This window comes from Heteronotia binoei, chromosome 3 (assembly GCF_032191835.1).
Source record: "Heteronotia binoei isolate CCM8104 ecotype False Entrance Well chromosome 3, APGP_CSIRO_Hbin_v1, whole genome shotgun sequence".
Taxonomy (NCBI): domain Eukaryota; kingdom Metazoa; phylum Chordata; class Lepidosauria; order Squamata; family Gekkonidae; genus Heteronotia; species Heteronotia binoei.
This window is the reverse complement of record NC_083225.1, coordinates 159,953,488-159,976,821: the sequence shown is the minus strand read 5'-3', so window position 1 is coordinate 159,976,821 and position 23,334 is coordinate 159,953,488. Positions and strand designations below refer to the sequence as shown.

General features: G+C 43.4%; 1 protein-coding gene across 2 annotated transcripts in view; it reads left to right on the top strand.

Annotated features, from left to right (window-relative positions):
- MTUS2 (microtubule associated scaffold protein 2) overlaps positions 1-22,726 on the top strand; it is a 419,757-nt gene extending 397,031 nt beyond the window's left edge. For both annotated transcript variants that reach the window (XM_060234733.1, XM_060234732.1), the window contains exons 9-15: positions 3,656-3,870; positions 6,593-6,698; positions 9,500-9,573; positions 11,973-12,071; positions 14,132-14,251; positions 15,947-16,044; positions 21,952-22,726. In XM_060234733.1, the coding sequence (XP_060090716.1) occupies positions 3,656-3,870; positions 6,593-6,698; positions 9,500-9,573; positions 11,973-12,071; positions 14,132-14,251; positions 15,947-16,044; positions 21,952-22,168 (929 nt within the window). In that variant the 3' untranslated portion in view covers positions 22,169-22,726. The remainder of the gene's footprint in view (positions 1-3,655; positions 3,871-6,592; positions 6,699-9,499; positions 9,574-11,972; positions 12,072-14,131; positions 14,252-15,946; positions 16,045-21,951) is intronic.
- The last annotated feature ends 608 nt before the right edge of the window (positions 22,727-23,334 follow it).

Here is a 23,334-nt window from a genome sequence, read left to right as displayed (position 1 = left end):
TAACTATATATTTTGATTGTCTATTCAATTTAATGTTGTAGTGTTGTTGCAACCACAGAATATATTGTTATTGAGGGATGACATTACAGCCATGGAGATGTCACTTCCTGTTGCCATATCCATGATGATTTAGGATTTTTTTTTCTGATTTAGGCAAGATTTAATAAATTTTCATGGGCCCTAAACATTTCAATTTTTTCTCATGAGAAAAAAATTAAAACATTTTCTTCTACCCTAAAAGTTCATTTCCCCCCCCCCCCTTCTAAGTTGGCTCTACCCCCATGCCCACCATCAGGGGATAGAGGGTAAGGTTGTCAGTTCCAGGTTCAGAAACTCCTGGAGATTAGGGGGTAGAGCCTTTGGAGGATGGAGGTCCATCAGTGGGATATAATGACATAGAGTCCACCCTCCAAAGCAGCCATTTTCTCCAGGTAACTGATCTCTGTAACTTGGAGATGAGCTGTAATTCCAGGAGATCTCCAGGTGCCACCCAGAGGCTGGCATCTCTACTTGACATACTGAATTTTCACACAATGCCAAATTCATCCTTCAGTGCTTTGTCCGTGGAATTATGGTAGGTCTCTACTCTAGTCCTCAATGAAGGCATCCTTCTGTAACAATTCTTCTATGTCATGACCTTATCCACTATCTGATATGTCAAATACTGCTTTCCCTTTAACTCCCTTTACAGGGTCATGAGGGAACATTCCTAATGCAACTGCAAGGCATGTGTTTCCTCTCTACCATATTTTTCCTAACTTTAAATTTCCTGTTGACTTCAATCATTCTCCGCCTGAGGGTTCCTTTAAAAAAAAAAAGTAGGAAGCTGTAATTTCCAGTGGGCTTTTATCAGCTTCATTCCACCTTTAATCTTGATACAGCAATGGAAACAGAATGTCTTTGGAAGCACTATCTGTTACCAGTCAACTGATTTTGTCCCATTTCAGCCAATCCTAATAAATCTGAACATGGTCAATCATAGGAGGTGAAAATATGCCACCAATTTATATTTTTAAAAAAGATACTTGGTTAATGGGTGGCACCAGAATTGGGTCAAGAACTGATTTGTGTGTAGTTAAGGCACAGTCTTACAGGACGTCTTGGCAGGGTTAAAGCAGAAGACCAGTGGTTTTTCTTGGGTCAGGGGTGTAATCTAATAGAATATGGTATGGAATCAAAAAATGTTACAGTGACTTATAATATTGGTTATTCAGCAAGTAGCTATTACCAAAGAGCAGAGAAAACTACCAAAGGAGCAGTTAATATGCCTGATAGAGGAACCATAGGCACTTCTTGGACAAGAGCAATTCCTATGTGGTTTTGCATGTAGCGATTTCATCATCATCATCTTCATCATCATCATCATCATCGATTGTGAACCAACAAACAGAGGGCTTCAGAAGAGCCCAGCTTCCCCATATCTCCTGCTGCAGTTCCCCATCCCCCTCAAAAAATTTTAGAGTTAGTGAGCCCTCAGGAACAGTCTCAGAGACAAAATAAAGGGTCTGCAGTAGGAAAGGTGACTTGATCAGAAACCTCTTCTGAATACAAGTGCTCTTTGTATTTTTTTTAATGTTATTAGGCTAGAAAAACTGAACAATAAAATTAATTAAATAACAACAATGGTAATTACAAGGAACAAGCAAAATTAAGCTAAAACAATTGGAAAAAAGAAAATCTAACAGGTGAGGAGCCATACAAAAATCTTGAGTTATAATTTGTTTTTATGCTTAGTAAGTTCAGAGAGGAGAGGGGAGAAGAAAACAGGCAGGCCACAGGGAAGGTTCTGGTATGAAATGGACTGTCACTAAAGATGTGTTGTGACAGTTCCAAAGTTCATGAGGGAATAACAGAGCCCCAGACTCTTAAACCACAACGCCCTCTTTATGGTATTAGATTCACACAGAATTCAGGATCTCTTGTCTCCTAATCTTCACCTCCTGCTTGGGCATCCAGGCAAGCGAACAGGAACAGTGATTGCCATTTCAAAGGCCTTAAGTGCACTTTTAAGTCTTCAGAAATGCATGGTTGCATACATACCAGTATTATTGTTCTGCTTGGTTTTTTCCCTATGTTTCTAATGCTTTTCAGTGCATGGTTATCTGTCATTTTTATCTTGGTTATTTGTCTCCAAATCCCTAAGAATTAGCCTAAATTGGGATAGAGTGACTTTCTCAACATAAAATAATATCTTGACCAATGTCCCCTCTAAGCTGTGGAATCTTGGAAGCAAAAATTCTACTTTGTGAGCTACTGGAATTAAAGTTGTGAGTTACTGGCTTTAAAGTTGTGAGCTACTGCGTGAATTAGATTGCTCTATGGCCATTTTTCCTGAGCTGACACAAAAATGTGTGAGCCAGAGGCTAAAAAGCTGCAAGCTAGTTCACACTAACCCAGCTTAGAGGGAACATTGACTAATCTTGTATTTCCTACATCCACACTGAAAGGCAAAACACCGAAAGGTAAAACATGTGATAGTCTGTATTGTCCTCTCAAATTCCTTATATTAGCTGGATTGACCTCCAAAGCTCCTGATATTTGCTATTGGATCTTTCTATACAATTTTGGAATGGCACTGTATCTTAGTATCACTGCAGTGTTTCACTTAGTATCTTAGTATCACTGCAGTGTTTCTCAAATTGTTTTGAGCCCACCCCCTTCTAAACTGACCTCCTGAGCCTTCTGTCCTACCAGGAACCATCTCTTCCTGTTCTCACACACAGGGCCAGCCCTAGACTGTCTGGCACCCTAGGCAAAGCTAACTTCTGGCACACACACACACACACACACCTGCACTCATAACGTCACCAAGAGCCAGTTTGGTGTGAGAGCCAGTTTGGTGTAGTGGTTAAATGCACGATTCTTATCTGGGAGAACCGGGTTTGATTCCCCACTCCTCCACTTGCAGCTGCTGGAACCTTGGGTCAACCACAGCTCTCATAGGAGTTGTCCATGAAAGGATAGCTGCTGTAAGAGCTCTCTCAGCCCCATCTACTTCACAGGGTGTCTGTTGTCGTGGTGGGGGGGAGGTAAAGGAGACTGTGATCGCTCTGAGACTCTGAGATTCAGAGTATAGGGCGGGATATAAATCCAATATCTTCTTCTTCTTCACATGGAGGACGCCCAATTCAGCGCTCTCAGAAGGTTAGTGCCCTCAGCAGTCACCTAGTTTGCCTAGTGGCAGGGCTGACCCTCCTCACACAGAGCTACATGCCTTGCAGCTGCGGATGAAGGTCTGTGGATTGGGGCTTCAACCTGGCATTAGAAGAGAGCTAGCACAGGACATCTCAGATTGCTTCCTAAATCCCTCATGAAGGGGCAACACTAAATCTCTGCTGTCTTTGGAACATTTAAGAACTGCTGTTCTATGTCAGCATATGGAAGCATTTTTCCGGTTCAGGCCCATGTATCTTTTGACCCACTAACCCAAATGCAAATCCACCTGCTGTGTGCTGCATCTGGCTCAGTGCTTAAAAACACATCTGTGTTCGCATAGTGAGGCAAGCCATAAAGAGAAGAGATGTAGTGAGACCCTAGCAGGCTGCCATACACAGCTGATGCACCACATTCCACTTGGTGGGTCTTAAAAAGTCCAGGCCTGCTCTTGTTAAAGCTTGAATTGTGAACTGAAATGTGGTGGCTCTTCTCTCTGCAGCCCTCAGCGCAGCGAAATATGAGAAATTACAAAAAGAGAAGGAGGAGCTGGAAAGGAGGTTTGAGGGTGAGTTAAAGAAACTCGGCTGGCAACAGCGCGAAGAGCTCCAGGTGCTGGAAGAGCGGCTGCAGTTACAGTACAGTGCCGAAATAGAGCGTCTGCAAGAGGAACACCGGACCCAGATAGTCAGGCTCAGGACTCAACACCAGGAACAGGTCAGTCACAAGACATTCTGTACCGCTTGGGATATAAGAGTCCCAGAGCTGTCCCATTTGGAGCCCTAAAGCTAACATCAAAAAGATGCTTGTAAATGATGGAATTTGAGTTCCAGTAGGCAAAATGCATACATTCTACCTCTCCCTCTCCATGCATTCAGTCAGTGTATGGGGGCTTGTGTGATCAGGGCTTCAGTGATTGGCCTAAAAGTCAGGAGTGGTCACCTGCACTTATCTTCCTTGCTGCAGTTAGCAAGTAACATACAGACTACAATTTGGCAGATCAAGCCTATACACTTAGCTTTCCATATTATCACTCGGGCAGGTGGACTTCACTGCTTCCTATCACTGGCTGATATTATTGTCACATCCCCCAAGAATCTGTTTCAGCTCATCTGAAAATAATTTTATCAGTTTTTTTCTATTGTGTTGACATGTTGAGTTTCAGTTTCAGAGGTTGGCAATTTAAAATTAACAGGGTAGAGAAATTTTAGTTAAAAAGCAAGTAAGTCGAAAGCATGAAAGCCAACATTTGGTCTGCAGGTGCCTCTTCTAGGAGACCCAGCTGTTGATTCTTTGTCCACTGTAACATTAGTTCCCTGTCTTTGTTTCTACATTGTTAAGATTAAATGTAAACATGGCCACCAGGCTTACTTCAGAGGAAGATAACTATTCAAGGAGGTGAAATATTCCAAAATGACAAGTATGGAAGATGCTCTGACCAAACTTCCCAGCTTGGTCTCTCTGTTTTGAGCCCAGTTGCTTATCCATTTTAGAGCCAAACTAGATGATCTTCTTCGTGGTCCTTGTGCAGTCTACACACTTGGGTTCGTGCCCTTTGCTCGAAGCTGACCTCGGAGAACTCCAATAGCAGCTAAGCGTGTTTTTGGTGGGTTCCTCTCCTGCTCTGGGGAGCAGGCACACATTGTGCATGCCTAGAACGGGGAAGGAGCTCCGCCTCCCGCTCAGATTCTTTTTTGCTGCTGCCCTTACCCGACCTTGTTGCCTTAGCTCCTCAAAGTGTTTCGTCGTCATCCTTCGTCTCCTCTTTGTTCTTCTTCATTTTCTTCAATTTCTTCAACTTCTATCGTCGTACCTAAAAAAAAAACCAGACCCTTGCATCCAACCCATCCTTTTTGCCCTGTTGTTACAATTAAGACCTGAGGTCAACTATTGTTGAAGCAGTGCTCACTCCAGCAGTCAAATGATTAACTTGCATCCTGTCTGAACCATAATGACCGAGTGTTTGTCCTGCATAATTTCCCAGATCACTCCTGGTTTCTTAAAGAGTCCTGGAAATGGCCCATCAAGCTGTGTCCTAGGCTAGCTAGGGGTATGCAGTTTTTTTACCAGTATTTTTCAGTTTGGGTCTATTGGACCCCAAAAAAATTGGGATTCTCAAAAAAAACCCAGATGAAAATTTTCAGAAATCCCAAAATTTGGGGGGTCAAATAGACCAGAACCAAAAAAATGCTGGTTTTAAAAAACATACTAGCTCCATCCCGAGGCTGGCTTGGCTTCCCCTGCAGCCTGGTTTAAACCAAGAGACAGAAGAAGGTAGCACAGAGCTGTGCTGGCAGGGTAGCAAGCAAGTTTAAGGTAGCAGTTGGCTTCCCAAGAGCACAGCCAATGCCAGCTCTCAACTTCCCACCAACTCAGCTGATCTTGGGCTGGCTTCTCTTGCAGCCTGCTTCAAACCAGACTGCAAGAGAAGCCAGCCACAATCAAGGGAGCAGGAAGCTCTCTGGCACCCTGGCTGATTTGCAGGCTGCCCAACAAACAGCTGAGAGGCAAGCGTTTTCAGATCGACCCAAAATTCCTAAATATATCTGAGATTTTCTTAGGATTTCCCCCCCTGGTTTTCCCAAGAAAACCTAGATGCACGTGGGAAGCTGAAATATACCCCCAAAATATTGATAAGATATTTTTGTGTATATTTTCAGCTCAGGTAGATCCAAATGCACACCCCTTGTCCTACCCATTTCAGGGCTCTTGGTTTTACACAGCCATCTACATGGAAAAATTGGCAAAATCATCCAGTGTGCTTAGGCCTGCATCTCTCATAGGCTTTCAAGATAACATGTGACTTTTGTTTCACTCATGTTCCTGGCTCCTTTGGGGGGCAGGAAGAAGGCAAGTGTTAAATGTGTGTGCATGCCCACCTGCCTTGGAACTATTTGCTGTACTTTGTGCCCTCTCACCACTTGTTCTGGCTTTTCTGTACCAGCCAGTTCAGTGGCTGTGTGTTTGCGCTAGATTTATACCAAGAAAAAAACCCCCAGATTTAACTTCCCTAAGTAAAAGAAGCAGACCAAGCTCCCATGTGGGTCTAGGAACATGGTACCAAGGAAGGGCCCCCCCTTTATAATGGAATAGATCTTGTATTCTAGTATCATTTTGCTTTTAATGCATTGTCTTCTACCTTTGTAATTCCTCTTTCTTTGTTTATAACATACCTTGCCTTAAGTAATGTCTGCAATGTTTTCAAACTCTGTAATCCTAGATGCACTGTACTATTTATTGTCTTATGCTGTCTGATTGCACCAATTCACATTCTGTAATCTGTCTTGAGTCTCTGTAAGAAGGTGAGCTATAAAGAAGTGGCTGGTCAGGGAGGTTTGTAGGCTTGCCCAGCCAAGCACTTTCTCATTGCTAGGAGAGCTCTTTGAACCAGGTGATCCTTTTATCTTGTATAACAGCACCAGCCTTGTTGTTTGAACAGGTGGAAGACATCACAGCAATTCAGGAAACTGCTGTGTTAGAGATGGAAAATAACCACTTGGTTGCTGTCGCAGGGCTTCAGGATGAATACCAGAGTCGTGTTCAAGGTAAATTCTGCAGCCTTCACCAAGCCTGAGTTGTCCTGGCTCTGGAGATAGGAGTCACCATAAAAACAGAGACGCAGTGATAGGCAAGCACAGGCTGAGATCTCATCAAATGTTAGAAACTAGGCTGGGTAGGACCTGGCTAGTAGTTGGCTCTGAGCAATACCTGGGTTGTGATGTGCAGCCGGGCAATAGCAAACCACCTCTGAATGCCTCTTGGCTTGAAAACTCTACGGGGTCACCATGAGTCTGCTGTGACTTGAAGACACTTTCCTCCACCACCAGTGATAGGCAAGGTGTGTGACCCATGTGAAACAGGTTTGCATTGCTTCTAATCATAGGTCTGTGGTGGCTCTCAGAACTTTTTGGCAGAACTTTTACCAGCCATTCTATCTGAGATCCTTGTGGAGAGAGACCATAGGGGTCAAACTGGGGACTTTCTGCAAAGCATGTGCTGGACCCCTGAGCACCAATCTCTCCCATAGCAGGCTAGAGCCATAAAAGGTGCCTTCATGGTCCATTGTGACCTGATCTGCGAAAGGCAACAGGCAACTTCACTGCTGGAGAAAGCCACCTCAGCAAGATGGGCAGGGCAGAGTTAAAAATACAAAGGAGGCCCATTAAAAAATCACTGAGGAGAGGATTAACCTGTAGCTAGGGTTGCCAGCCTCCAAGTGGCACCTGAAGATCTCCTGCTGTTACTGTTGATCTCTAGATGACCAAGATAAGTTCCCTGCCTAGAGAAAATGGCTGCTTTGGCAGGTGGGCTCTATGGCGTTATTCCCTGCTGAGACCCTTCCCCTCCCCAGGCTCCACCCCTCCAAATCTCCAGGAATTTCCCAATCCAGAGCTGGCAACCCTAGCTGTAGCAGAAGGTAAATAATTCAGAAAAGGTTTTGCCAAGGCAGTTTTTATTTTCCCAGTAGGAAATAACATTTGAAGTTGTACTGACATTCATTAGATTCATGCATATCTGTTTCCCTTATGGGCGTGAGAAAATCGATTCCTATTGATTAAACATCTGTTAAACTTCCTGGTGATTAAGCAGTTATTAGACAGAGTTTATATTAAAGCTAACAAATGATGTTCAGAGTTATCTGCTTGACGTACAGTCAAACTCTGTCATCTGTTTTTCCTAATTACCTCTGCTTGCTAAAATTCCTTTCCATTCCCACCAGTAGTACTCCCAGCCTCCATTACTACCAAACATATAAATACTTACAGGATGGGAATCCAGTGTGGTTTACAGGCCATTAGCTCTGACTAGAGATGTGGAATCTTAAGCAGAGTTACACCCTTCTAAACTTACTGGTTTCAATTGATTTAGAAGGGCATAACTCTGTTTAGGATTGCACACCGTCAACATTATATGCAGGTCTAGAACACCCTCTTGTGGATGAACATGGTATTGCACTGCCTGATTAGCAAATCAGTTTTTATTTATGGAGGCATTGTTTGCAGCAATTAGCTGAGTTATTAATTTTTAACATAATTTTGCAGATTATTAAACAACTGATCACTTCAGGGTCCGCTGAAATTTCATACCACTAATAACAATCTTGGAAGAACAGTGACCCCCCCCCCCCATAATTTTATTTAATATTCACTCAGCAGCTTCTGCCCAACTAATTGAATATTCATTTTGTGGTAGTCTGGGTGGCAGGAAGGGAATATTATTTAATATTTCTAATTTTAAAAATTCAAAATAATTAATCATTTTGTTTCCCCCTGTTTCTTTATGAGAAAGAAAAGTTTATCCTGTTTATCTGAGAACTTAAACCCTTAAGCTCATACATAGCCTTAATAGTCACAAGATTTTGAGCTCCTATAGAACGTGAGGACTTTGTACCTAATCTGCAGAATGTTAGACCTTTGGCTATTAATGGCTGAATGGTTGTCTGCAGTGCTAAGTCTTGCAGGTACAAAGGAGAACTTTAGCATGTGGGTTCTTTGTTCAGATCACATGCAGGCACTAGCTTAAAATATTTAGCATATATGGCAGGCATGTCAAAAATATGGCCCGGGGGCTGGAACCAGCATGACCAGAACTTTTATCCATCCCTCCAGCAACTGGGGAAAACCAGTCCAATGTTAACCAAAAGGACCTCTATTAAGTACTTTACCTCCCACTGAGGTCCCTGCCTTCCCCAAATGCAGGCCCTCCCCAGGGTCTTCCCCCAGATGCCACTCTTAAAGAGGCAGCTCCCTGTTTTCCTGTACATTTGGCTGCCCTGTTTCTAGAGCCAGGGCAGGCTTCATGGTGGCCAATACATAGAGACCAGCTTTACATTGTTCCATTGGGTAGGTCTCCATAGAAGCAACAGTTCACATTGCAACTCACCAGTGTCATAGACGAAACCACCTGATCCATATGTTAAGCATAGCACATGTGTGACTTACTGCATAGACAGCTGCAGCTTGGCACAACTCAAAGAAATCTTTATGTTGTGGTCATAATGTAAGTCCTGGTTTTTAACCTAAAATGGTGGTTAAGCAGGTATAGGGCATGGGTCAGGTGGCACAGGTGCCAGAGGCTTGCAGCATAGCTCCTGGCTCACCTCCAGTGTGCTGCTGCCTATTCTTCTGTTTAGCATGGTAGATGCAAAACTGTGCCAAGCATGCTCAGTAGGAGGTGTTCTGGAGTGGCTTGCTGGCTGAGACATTAGACTCATGGCATGCTTGTCAAAAATATTGAATTATAAGGGAATGAACCATGGGTATTGTGGGTGATGCATACATGTACCATGTGCCCAGTTTTAAATCACTACTTTTGTGTGTGTGTTTTTCTCTTCCCCTTCCCCTAGAACTGAAATCATCCCATGAAGTGGAAAAAAGAGAACTAGAAGAAAATTTTGAGAAGCTGCGCCTGTCACTCCAGGTTAGGACTTCTATTCCTTAAAAAAACTGAGTATTTTTCACAAAATTTTGATAATTGTAAAATTCCTTTAGAGAAACTGAATCCTCCCAGCCAGTTGAAGAGCAAAAGTGCATCTTAGCTGCTTCCACTGGCTTCAGAGAGGAGCCTCCTTCACCTGGATTTCCAGCATGCCTGCTGGGTAGCCCTGTGCATCAAGTGTATCACTCAGTTGCTTGTTCCTGACGTGGCTCCTTCACCCAGCAGCTTGTTTGTTTCTAGTCATACTTTTGCATTAACTGACCACACTGGCTGTATCTGAAGAAGGGAGCTCCAGTCCCCAAAAGCTGGTGCTGGAATAAAAAGGTGTTAATCTGGACTCCTGTTCATTATTTGCTTCTGTATGTCCATCCTTAACAGCTTTAAAATAAGTAAGCTTATTGGACATCGAAGACAATTTTTTGGGCTCCAAGAAGGATGGACTTCATATTTTATTTTACTGTAACCAATTAAAACATTTTAATGCTACATAAAATTACATAACAAAAACCAATGAAATCACTTTGACTGAAACAGAAGAGAAATTAAGGGCATCAATATTTGGATTAATTATTTCCCAGAATACAAATATCCAAGTAGAGAAATTAGCAAACATTATATACAACAAATAGGTACACAATGCTGTGTCAAAGTACAGAGGAATGTCATTTATATTCATGTTCATTTCTGAATAATCTGGACCATGCCCATGAAGATGCTGTGGCCACGAAACACATTTTTGTCCTTCCTTTCCTCCAAGGAGCTCAGAGAGGTACAAATAGTTCTCTTTTCTTCAATTTGATTCTCACTACAACCTTATAAGGTAGGTTAGGTTGAGAGAGAGTGGAGCAAGATCACTGAGTGAGGTTCACTGTCAGAATAACAATCTGATCCAGAAACTTCATTGGCTGTCACTGTCCATGAGTTCTAGTATGGGAGATGCAGAAGTTCTCTCCATCCACTATTTCTACCCATGCATAGTTCTATAAACTCAGATGGTTGGGCTTCTTCAGTGAGAGGGCTGTGGGCTCAGCCATTATTTCCCAGAATACAAACTGCCGAGTAGAGAAATTAACAAACAGAGTGAGAGTGAAGTAGTTGTAGTATGCAAATGGCAATCTGCTATAACTTCTCCCACTTCTGGGGAGAAACCAGAAATGAAGTAGCTGTAGTATGTAAATGGAAATCTGCTATACCTTCTCCCACTTCTATTTTAATCTATTTATGTAACTGTATTATATTTAAAATGTTGCTTATTTGTTTTAATTGAATCATGACGTGTCATGTCTGTGAGCCGCCCTGAGCCCGCCTTCTGGTGGGGGAGGGCGGGATATAAGAATAAAATTTGATTTGATTTGATTTGATTCTGGAGAGAAACCAGAAATTCAAAGAACACTGCTAAAATTGCTGGCAGCAGATGAATAAATCACTTGTTTTTCTCTGAAAGTTTAAAGTATTATGGTAGAGGCATCATTGCCTTTTCTATTACCCTTTCCTCTGATTAACCAATTTTATATATGTTTAGGCTGCTTCAGAAACTTGAAAAACCTGAAATAAATGGAAGATTAGAACAAATATATGTGTTCACCATGAAAAATAATGCCTTTGTCATTCCTGTGTCCTACTGTCTTGCAGTCTTAATCAAAAAAAAATTGGCTCTATCTCTTCATAGTCATTACTTGGTTTGAAAGTACATGACACAGTGATCTTGCTGAAGCAAAGCATTTATGTGCCTGGTTTTGCCTGGATGTATACATAGGCTTGAGCTCTGTAGAAGAAAAGCTGGTCAGAAATTAAATAAAGAAATGAATGCTGGGCTCTGTTGATTCAACAAGGTTTAAAATATCGTTCTCCTGGCTCTTAGTTACAACAAAAAGTCCCTGATATTCTCAGGCTCACACATGACCTGGATATTTCTGAAACTACAGTTTACTGTGATATTGGAGTTATATGAAAAACCAAATTGTGGACTGTTTTCTTACCTACAAACTGGGATCATGATTTGGGATCTTGATCCACAGGAAAGATAACAGTTTGTTCTACTGTCCAGTGCTTTCGCACACACTGAATAATACACTTTTAATCCACTTTCATTGCACTTTAGTCTCACACATTAAAATCCAGTGGCAAAGCGTATTGAAAGTGGATTGGAAGTTCTGGTGATCTGTATTGGGAACCAAGAAATTTTTAATCTGAGTTATGCATGAAGGAAGGATCAGTGAGGGGGGGGGGCACACAAAGGCAAAAACTTCAGAGATTTTTTTTTTTAACGGACAAGCCATGGTTGATTCACTTACCTTTGAAGGCTCTCTCTCTCAGGTACTACCTAAAATTATTCATCTTGCTTTATGTGAAAAGATCTTCAGCCTGCTTTGTAATTACAGGACCAGGTAGATACCCTCACCTTTCAGAGCCAGACTCTAAAGGACAAAGCAAAACGGTTTGAAGAGGCATTAAAGAAAAACACTGAAGAACAGCTAGAGGTAATTCATTCATTTATTCAAGAAAGTCTGTATAGCACATAGGCTTTTAGACAAAATTATATAACAGTAATTATATAACAGTAATACATTTGGCATTTTAGGGAAAAGTATATATTGGAGGAGTGATGGTGGCTCAGTGGTAGAGCATCTGCTTGGTAAGCAGAAGGTCCCAGGTTTAATCCCTGGCATCTCCAAAAAAGGGTCCAGGCAAAAAGGTGTGAAAAACCTCAGCTTGAGACCCTGGAGAGCCGCTGACAGTCTGAGTAGACAATACTGACTTTGATGGACCAAGGGTCTGATTCAGTGTAAGGCAGCTTCATATGTTCATATGATATATAATTTAAAGCACTGAATTATAATTGAATTGAAATAGCCAACTAGAAGTAACTGAGATACTCCCTTGTCATGTCATGGAAATAATTTCTAAAAACAGTCTGAGTAGACAATACTGACTTTGATGGACCGAGGGTCTGATTCAGTGTAAGGCAGCTTCATATGTTCATATGAAAAACAGCTCTTTGGGGGAGGGATGGTGGCTCAGTGGTAGAGCATCTGCTTGGGAAGCAGAAGGTCCCAGGTTCAATCCCTGGCATCTCCAAAAAAGGATCCAGGCAAATAGGTGTGAAAAACCTCAGCTTGAGACCCTGGAGAGCCGCTGCCAGTCTGAGAAGACAATACTGACTTTGATGGACCAAAGGTCTGATTCAGTATAAGGCAGCTTCATATGTTCATATGATATATAATTTAAAGCACTGAATTATAATTGAATTGAAATAGCCAACTAGAAGTAACTGAGATACTCCCCTGTCATGTCATGGAAATAATTTCTAAAAACACGAGGGGGGGTTATCTGTCACTTTACTTCATAGTAGTAATGAATGTAAGTAACTTCCATGATTTGAACTAGTGGCATTATAATCATTTGCATGAGATTCAGAATAAGTTGGGTGAAGCTTCAGCTGTTGCCAAAGAAAAATACAAGTTTATGTAGTGCCAGAAATGGGGCTGACTCACTGGTTACCCTTTCAATTGTTGTCAATTAATACATAACTCTCATTCCTTTGCTGTAATTTTCTCACATTGTTATCTGAGAGTCCAACCATTAAAAACATTAAGAAACACACAACTCCCCCAAAGAAGGTGCCCCCATCCTCCATTGTTTCCAAAGGACTAAAGTCAAACCAGAGAGTCTCTGCAGCAGAAACTGAAGGTGAGGGCGGAGCGTTGATGCAAGCCCAGCAGAACCAGTGCAGTGTACAGTACCCAGCAAACCCAGTGCCACTGTGGCAGTGCCAGCTGATGTCAAGCACAGAACAAGCTGAGGGGAAGAGGGGTTGCAAGCCTCCAGGTGGGGGATGGAGATCTGGAACTACAGCCAATCTTCAGGAAACAGAGATCAGTTCCCCTGTAGAAAACAGCTGCTTTGGAGGGTGGACTCTATGTCACTGTGCCCCACTGGTAGGGTTGCCAGCCTCTAGGTGGGGTCTGTAGATCTCCTGGGATTACAACCAATCTTCAGATGACAGAGATCAGCTCCCCTGGAGGGTAGACTATGGCATTGTACCCTGATGAAGTCCCTCCCCTCTATAAACTCCACCCTCCCTAGACTCCAGTCCCAAAATCTCCAGGTATTTCCCAAGCAGGAGTTGGCAACACTGCAGGTTGAGCTTATGTTCTGCTGTATGAGGTAAGGTTGGGGTGTCCCTATAGTTGACATAATTAGAAGCTAGAAATGGCTTTCTTACCATTTTATTTATTAAAACATTTCTATCCCACCTTTCCTCTTGGATCAAAGCAGCTTACAACAATTTTCCTCACTTCTCCATTAAATTAATAGTATTAATATATTTTTATAGTTGAGTTGTTCTTCAGCAGTGGAGGCCTCCAAAGGAAGATGGCTCCTCCTCCCAGTGGAGATTCCCGAAACTTCTGGAAGCCCTGCCTCCTCTAGTAGGTGGGAGGAGTCACCCATCCAAGGATGTCATCCTCTTCACCAGCAGAAAGAACCCTCACAAGCTAGCCTAAGGGTCCTTTTTCTCATTGCTGTTTTTCATCCTCAGGTTGCACTTGCTCCCTACCAGCACTTAGAGGAAGACATGAACAGCCTCAGACAAGTTCTGGAGATGAAGAATCAACTCATCCATCAACAAGAAAAGAGGATCATGGAGCTGGAGAAGCTGGTGAGTTCTCTGGGGTTTTGCTTGTTTAGAAAACAATAGGGAAGGTGGGTAAGAAAGTTACTCAAGAGTTTGTAGAGCCATCATTGGCCCCAAGCTGTGATGGTTTCCCTTCCGCAGTAAAAACTTCTTTTTGAAGTTGTCTTGAAGTGTAAGGTGTGGGGGGGATGATTCTTGGGTTGAATATTGAGAATTCACATATATAAAATAAGAGACTATAAGAATGCTGAATGTTTGTTTAATTGGTTTGTGGTCTTATTTTGGTAACATCCAAGATCTGACAAGAGCAGGTTTCCCTGGGCTTTTGTGCTGTTGTTCTGCCCCGATTTCTCCCATGCCTGTTTTAGCTCCAGGAAGTCTTTATTAATAAAGTCATAGACCAGCACAAATTCCCAACCACCAGAACAGATTACTCCCACACATAAATTAGCTCATAATTCAAGGGCAAATACAACTTAAATAGAATAATAGATAAAATTATTAAAATTCTGTAATACGTTATGTAAGATTGTAAGCCATCAATATCTGGCAAACTTTACAGACTACCATACAAAATTTTGCAGCATGTGCTGAAGCCAGTGGTTTTCCTCTATAAGTAGTGTTTGAGCATACGGTGGCTCAGTGGTAGAGCATCTGCTTGGGAAGCAGAAGGTCCCAGGTTCAATCCTCGGCATCTCCAAAAAAGGGTCCAGGCAAATAGGTGTGAAAAACCTCAGCTTGAGACCCTGGAGAGCCACTGCCAGTCTGAGAAGACAATACTGACTTTGATGGACCAAGGGTCTGATTCAGTATAAGGCAGCTTCATATGTTCATATGTACACCAAATCTGATTGACCAGGTTTCCTATTAAGCAAGGGAAGGATAAACTTAGAGCGGACCTCTTGATATAAGGGACAACAAAGCAGAATGTGTTCCGTAGTTTCAGTCTCCCCTGAACCACAGGGGCGTGGCCCGTCTGCCTCTTAACCTCAGATAGTGCCTCAAATGGCTTCTCTTAAGTGGAAACAAGATGCTGAATGAAGGGCAGTCTTGGGCTGATACCAATGTGTCTGAAGCTATGCCATCACTCCTGGATCCTGTTGACATAGCAGCAACTCCTCTGATGGAACAGTTTTTCTGTCTGCAGAGAAAGCGAGGAATATTTTTGCCGATTTCCACCCTCTTGCTGCATAGTCCCAGTTGTTCCTCATGCTGACCTGGAAGAGCACAATTTTGGGAAGCAGAGAAGGTTGCAGGGAGAAGGGGAGATGAAGGAGTTGCATTTCCCTGACATGATTCTGCTCAAGCTGCTTAGGATCCAAGCCAACGTATCTTTGCAGATATTGCCATTTCAGATTTGGCACTGATCACTCACTGCATCAGATGTTTTTGGAGACCACCAGCCAGATTAAGTGAGTGGAGACTGCCATCTAAATGCTGCCAAGCCACCGACTCTGATTTTCAGCACTTGGAGATGGAGGGCAACCATACCCACAGCTTTAGGTCTTGTAAATCCAGGCAGGAGAAACTGCCTCTGCAGAATCTAAGTTAGGCCATAGCAGTTCTTCTGCCATTAGCATAGTAAGCCGCCTTGTGAGCTGCTTATCATTTACACCATTGGGCCCAGGGATGAAGAGGAAGGACTTTTGTTATGGGAGATCTTCTCTTTTCCTGTATTTTGCTGCTGCTCTAGGTGTAACGAGGCTTTTCTTCCTGCAGGCTGAAAAGAACTTAATACTGGAAGAAAAAATCCAGGTGCTTCAACAGCAGAATGAGGACCTGAGCGTCAGGATCCATCAGAACACTGTGGTGACGAGGTCTGTTTGAGTCTTTTCTCCTGAGCTTTAGCAGTGTAAATATAGAAGGCTAGTTACAATCCAGATCCTTTCTCATGGTAACATTAGCAGTATTTCTTTATAGGTGCATGGAATTGTAGGGAGGTAATTCATGCTGTGTTATTAGATTGTTATCTCGGCCTTCCTCCAAGGAGTCAAGAGAGAGACATGTGGTAACCCCTCCCCTTTATCTGCTGTGAGGCATTAGGCTTTGGGACAGTGGCTCTAGGTAACCTAGCAGGATTCATGGTGGAGCAGCTGAGAGACTGAACTCTGATCTGGGATGTGTAGCAGTGTTCCCTCTAAGCTGAGTTAGTGTGAGCTAGTTCATAGTTTTTTAGCCTCCAGCTCACACATTTTTGTCTTGGCACAGGAAGGATGGCCCCACAGCAATCTAATTTAGGCAATAGCCAAATCACTCACTTGATACTTTGATGCCAGTAGCTCACGAAGCAGAATTTTTGCTCACAAGACTCCACAGCTCAGAGGGAGTATGAGATGACCATAGTTAGCCACTGTTTATCAAACCCATCCCCCACTGCAGCAGAGGGGCCATATACTGCTCTCCCTGACAGACTTCTCATATGGTTGATTGAGATAATGTGTATAGCAGGGGTGGCCAAACTGTGGTTCAGGAGTTACGTGTGGCTCCTTCACACATACTGTGTGGCTCTTGAATCCTCCACTGCCCTGTTGGCCATCTTGGAGAAGGCATTTCTCTCTTTAAATCACTTCTCCAATCCAAGCCAGCTGGCAGATTGGAGAATGCATTTAAATTTGCTTTCTTTTCACCTCTTCCTTCCTCCCATCTATTTGCCTTCCTTCCTTCCTTCCTGGTGGCTCTCAAACATCTGGCGTTTATTCTATGTGGCTTTTATGTTAAGTAAGTTTGGCCACCCCTGGTGTGTAGAGTGCTTTGAACACTTCCTGTGCAAGTCTAAGTATGTTTGCTCAGAAGTAAATTGCCCCGAGTTCAAAATATTTTCTCCCAAGTCCATGTATTTAAGACATCAGCTATCCAATTTCCTTGGTGATCCTGTGCTCCACACTCAAGAGTCCTCCAAGGACATTGTTCCTCACTTGGAACATTCAATACTTATTCAGCGGTCAAAGATCTGTGTTGATTCTTATTTTGTGAGCAAGGGGAGAAGACCCTGACCTTGAAAGTCCCTGCTAGCACAATCTTGTCATATCTCAGAAGCTAAGCAAAGCCAGCCCTAGTTAGTATTTGGATGGGAGACCACCAAGGAAGGCCAGGGTCGCTACACGGAGGCAGACAGTGGCAAAACATCTCCATTCATCTCTTGCCTTGAAAACCCAGAAGGTCACCATAAGTTGACTGCAGCATGACAGTGGTTTCCACCATTAGGGTGGAAAAACTGCAGAAATGTGTTTCAAATTGTGCCACTTGGATCAGGGGTGAATTTCTGTACTAACTGTCAGCCCAATATATGAGCACAGAAATCCTATATAAACTAATTTTAATAGAATTGCCAACCTCCAGGAGGTGGCTGGAGCTCTCCTTGGATTGCAGTTGATCTCCAGGCAATGGAAAGGAGTTCCTGGAGAAAATGGCTGCTTTGGGAAGTGAAGACTATGGTGTTATGCCCTGCTGATGTCCTTCGCATCCCCAAACGCTGTCCTCCCTGGACTCCACTCTCCAAATCTCCAGGAATTTCCCAAAAACAGAGCTGGCAACTCTGATTTTTTAAAGACCTCCCACCACTTCCATATTGGCTGAGCTTGGCTTTTTCCCCATTGCACCATTGTTTTCCCCTTCTCTTCCTTGAATAAAAGGCATGCACGCTGGCTTCTTTCCAATATGTGGGCAGTTCCCTCTGCCTCATTCTTTTCCTTGCTTAAAAGCTATCTCCACTGTAATCTGAGCATTCTGTCTGCTGGCATCAGCATCATATGACACAGCAAAAAAAGCTCCAAAAGCCTGACTCAGTGTGCGGAAGTGTGGCAAAGTGAACACTTGGAGGACGACTTTATTGTTTGTTTGCCATAGGTCAGGTGGTGGCATGTAGGTAAGCAATGATGCAGCCCCAGTGGAAATTCATTTTGGAATTGCCGGTAGATTGGCCATGTCATTCCTAGTTCTCATCCTCCAGCAAACTGATGATTGATTAATCTCTCTACAGAGCAGAGGCTCTTTGTCTGACTTCTGAAACAGTTGGCAACATTCTACGTGCACATTCTGTGAGATAAAACTGAGTTTGAGCTCCTAGACCTCCTTCTCATGGAATGAATGACATTGGCCTTTCTGGCCTAAAGTGTCAAGAAATGTCTCTGCTTATATTGACTGGTTCACACATGCATCCATTGCCTTCTCTGCACATGATTACAGTTGACCTGGGCAGCTGAATGGGCAAAGAGAATCCCTTGAAAGAATATTGTGTCTGAGGTGGGAGAACTGTATTTATTTAATTTCATTCCATGCTCCACCTTTCTAATAATGGGGACCAAAAGCAGCTTACATCCTCCATTTCTCCATTTTATTCTTACAGCAACAACCCTAAGAGGCAGACTATGCTGAGAGATCAAATATTTCAGGTTTTCACGGCTGGTAACATCATTAGGGTTTGTAGAATCTTTCGGGCTCAAGTGCCGTGTTCTACTGGAGAAAGTTTTCCTTCCAGACGTTTCGTTCTCAGCTGCAAAGAACATCCTCAGTGGCGTTGCAGCCGGAGCAGGCGCTCTGACCTTCTTGGCTGCTGTGCATTGAGTGGGGCCAGGGCTGCTGGAGAGCTGCTATTTCTAGGCTGGAGGGGGTGTGGTGAAAGGGCAATTGGTTTGTGGATGTGCCCATTGTTTGGTGGGGCTCCCTGGAAGGATAGTGATAAGGAAACTGGCTGTTGAATGTGACCATTGTTCTGTGTTAATTGCTGGGAGGGTTGGAAGGGGTGTGAAGATAAGGAAGATGGTTGTTGACTGTGCTGATTGTTCTGTGGAATGTGCTGGTTGTTCTGTGACTTTCTGCAATTTATAGTCTGTAGAGTGTTTTGCAGAGCTGGATACCAAGATTGGTGGATGAAAATGCCTTCTTCCTTTCTGTTAAAATTGTGCTGGTGTTTGTAAATCTCAATAGCTTCTCTGTTCAGGCGGGTATGATAATGTGAGACCGTAGAAAGGTGAGAGAGTGTGGCTTGCTGAATGTCCTCAAGAAGTTTCTTTGGCAGAGATGGGATTCAAAACTGGGCCTCCCAGATCCTGTTCCAACCTGTAAACATAATGCCATGCTGGCTCTGATTATCTGCAGACAAAGCTGGCACATGGGAGTAGGCCAAGTAGGCGGCTGCCTCAGGTGCCACTTGGCCTAGGGGCACCATGAGGTGTTCCCTCTCTCCATGTCTGCCACCGTCTGCCTCCCCGCGCCCGCTGCCCTATGCCTCCCCATGCCCGCCTCCCCCCACCGACCTGCGCCCACCTCCCCATGCCCACCCCATGCCCACCTCCCCGCCACCCCATGACCTCCACTGCCTTTCCCCGCCACCACCGCCCCACGCCTTTGAAGATGCTTCCTTTGAAGCAGGGAGGGCCAGGCTGAACGCTCGCATGTAGTGTGTGCAGCCCGATGACGTTACTTCTGGCAATGTCATTGGGCCATGAGCGTTTCGTGGGTGTGGGAACGGGCTTCAGCCTAGGGGCGCCAGAACCCCTAATGCCAGGCGTGTCTGCAGTGGTACATTTGGATGACTTATTAATGCAAGCGAATCACTGCTTTCTTTAAGAATCACAGTTCTGAATCCCCTTTACAGGTTAATGTTCCTGTGGGCAATTCACATGGAATAAATATATTTCAAAATATGATACATAAAATCTATCTTGGTGGTGGAGAAAGTGCTGTCAAGCTGCAGCTGCCTTAGGGTGATCCCATAGGGTTTTCAAGGCAAGAGGTGTTCAGAAGTGGCATGCCATCACTTTCATCTGCATAGTGACCCTGGACTTTATTGTCCACCTCCCATCCAAATGCTAACCAGGGCTGACCCTGCTTCGTTTCTAAGACTAAGATCTTGGAAAGATCAGGCTAGCCTAGGCTCAGGAGACACATGTGGATCTTTCAGACATATTGTATGGCCCTCGAAGCCCCCGCTGCCCTGCTGGAGAATGCATTTGTCTCTTAAATCACTTCTCCAAGCCAAGCCAGCCATGGATTGAAGAATTAATTTAAAATTAAAATTCCTTTCTTTCTACCTCTCCTTCCTTCCATCTCTTTGACTGCCTAGCTTGTCTTGTGGCTCTCAAACACCTGTCATTCATGTCTTGTGGCTCTCAAACATCTGACATTTACTCTGTGTGGCTCTTACATCAGGCAAGTTTGGCCACCACAGACTAGCCAATAGAAAAGCAGAAAACAGTAAAAGATACACCTCCAACTAAATCCCAAGTGCCTGCCAGAATGAAAATGTTTTTTGTTGTATCGTGAAAGGAGACCAAGGGAGGACACGGGAGGGACAGGAGTGTGTTCCTAAGCTCTTGGGCCACAGTTGAGAAGCCTCCTCTCCTAGCAGAAGGTGATCACAGCTCTCGGAAAGTTGACACTTGAAACAAAGCCTCACCTTTATTAATTACATTTATATTCTGCCTTTCCTCCATGTGACACTGAAGGCAGCTCATGTAGGATTCCCAGGAGAACTTCTTTCCAGGCAAGGACCAGATCCAGACCTGCTGAGCTTCAGAAAGCTGCTGAGTCCCAGAAGCCACATGTACTGTCCTGGCAAAACAAAATGTGACTGACCCAGAGCATGTTAGGAAGCGCTGGACACCCTTGAGAGGCTCCTTAGAGCCAACCTGCACAATATGGTTTCTGTTCTGGGTTCCCTTCAGTCACACAGTCTGGGGAGGCCTGATGTGTCCTGGGACTGCTGTGTGTGGCGGGGAGGGACTCCTGCCTTCCCTCTGGGCCATTTTGGAGTTGCTCCAAAATGGAGTAAATAACCCCAGGGCCATTTTGGCTTGGGAACATGGTTAGGAGGCCCTCCTCCCCTCATACCCGAGGGAAGCCAAGTCTTGAGCCAAATTGCGCCCCTGCAGACTTATCAAAAACCCTTCCCAAGTTGTTGTGTAAAATCTGCACCCAATTCCTTAGGAACCAAATTGTATAGCCTAGCTCTGAAATAGTTGAGCTTTAACAGTTAGTGCCAGCACTTTGATTTGGGCTTTGAAACAAAGTATAAATAACTGACATAGGTGGTTCACAACTGGTATATACTACAGTCTTACCAGCTAATTCTTTTTAACAAGTAGTCAGCACTCTGTACCAGTTATTTGAAATTTCTGGATTGTTTTCAAAGTGTATTGGAGAAATCCTGAAGATGGCCAGACCGTGATGACAGAAACTGTTACAGTGATTAAGTGCAGGCGGTGTATGTGTAAACTCACCCTGTGGTTTATTTATTTCTTTATTTGGTCGATTTGGTTCATGGTAAAAGATCAGGAAAAGCTTTCCAAGAGTTTATATTACCAAAGATGAGATACATCGGGTTTCAGTTACAACCATATAATACGAACAACAGAGACTTTGATATTGGTGAGTGGGCAGAGCATGGTCTAGACAATCTTTTGGACAAAGCCAGTGGGAAGTGGATGGGATCCAAAATGTATGGGTACACAGATTTCAAAACAATGGGTTTCTGCTGATGCAAAAGGGAAAAATGGAGGGTCTTATTTGACCACAAAGACGACAATGCTGGGGATCATATGAACTGCATGAACAAAAAAGTATAGTATGGGGGCTGCAATAAGGAGGAGAATTAGTCAAGATAAAGCAAAAAAAGTCAGTTGGATCTCTCTCAATATGTTTGCAAAATAATTGCAATACTATTATGCAAATTGTAAAAGTCAAGAAGAGCTTAGAATTGACACTGCCTTGTTTCCCTTTTGCAGACAGTTATCAGAAGAAAATGCTAATCTCCAAGAACATGTTGAGAAAGAAACAGAGGAAAAAAAGAGGCTCAGCCGAACGAATGAAGAACTGCTGTGGAAGCTGCAGACTGCAGAACCCCAGAGCCCTGTGAAACTATCTCCTACATCCCCAACCCGGATTTACCGCTCTTCATCTGGACCACCCACCCCAGCGAAAGTCAGCACAGTGCTGAGATGACAGGCTTATGCAGCTCTTCAAGATGACTTGTCCCTGACAGTATCCCAGTCTACTGAATGTTATCATCCAAGGATGTGTTAATTGTAGTTCTAAGTAGATCTCCGGGGTCTATTATACCAGCATGCTCTCTAGCTGTGCAGCTGTTTACTTCTAGGCAGTAGACTCTTGTGGTTCCACCACCAGAAGTGTATCTGGTGTAGACTGATGCGTGGATGCCTCCACCAGGGTTAGAACCAAATCTAAGGAAAAGGCTCCTTACTACTTATCATTCAGACCAACTGAAATTTTTGCTGCCATATTTCAGGTTAATTGCAAGTTCAAGCTTTGAATAGCTGTGTTCATGTGTGCACCCTGGATGGTACTTGCCTCCATGCGTGGAACATGAAACACATACACATTTCTGTACATGTAGTTGAAACTGTTCTGAATTGCATTTTTTATATGAATGGATTCTACAAAAGTGCTGATCTATTTTCATGACCATCAGCAATTTTTCTAACTCGTGCCTAAGACTTATACTGAAATGAAATGAAAATGCATTTTTGGTTTTTGGTCAAAGCTTTCCAGGAATATTTCTATCCAACTTAGAAGAGTTACACAGAAGTAGAAGCACCTTCAAAATGGCCACCAAGTGGTACATTTTCTAAAGCAAAACACCAGCGACTTTGAAATCCTGAAATACTTACTGCCTTCAAAAAACCACCACTTTTCTAAAAACAATACCATGGTTACTTATCATCCAGGTTAGGATTAGAACTGTTGTAAGTACAGAATAGGCAAGCAGTCTTGAGGTTTTACCCAGACCCATTTCTTATTTATCAGAATGGCTCCACTTACTAGCCTAATTGTGGCTATTTTAAAACTTTCTACATAGATAGCAAGGCAATAGATGTATAAAATCACTGTAAAAATTTATGAAATCACTCCACCCATTGAAACTTTTTTTTCCTGTAATCATGGAGCACAGGCTGAAAGAAGTCAGTTTTGAGAGCATGCTCAGTTTACTTCAAAATGGAAGCGCTAGATACTCTACAGCCCCATCTTCTTCTTCCGTGTAACAAAGCATGATTCTTTTAATGATGAAATTGGCTCATCCTTATCTGCAGTATCAGCCTAATAGTCCCAGTCACCCAAGCAATGACTCGGGAAGCAGTATTTTTAGTGCC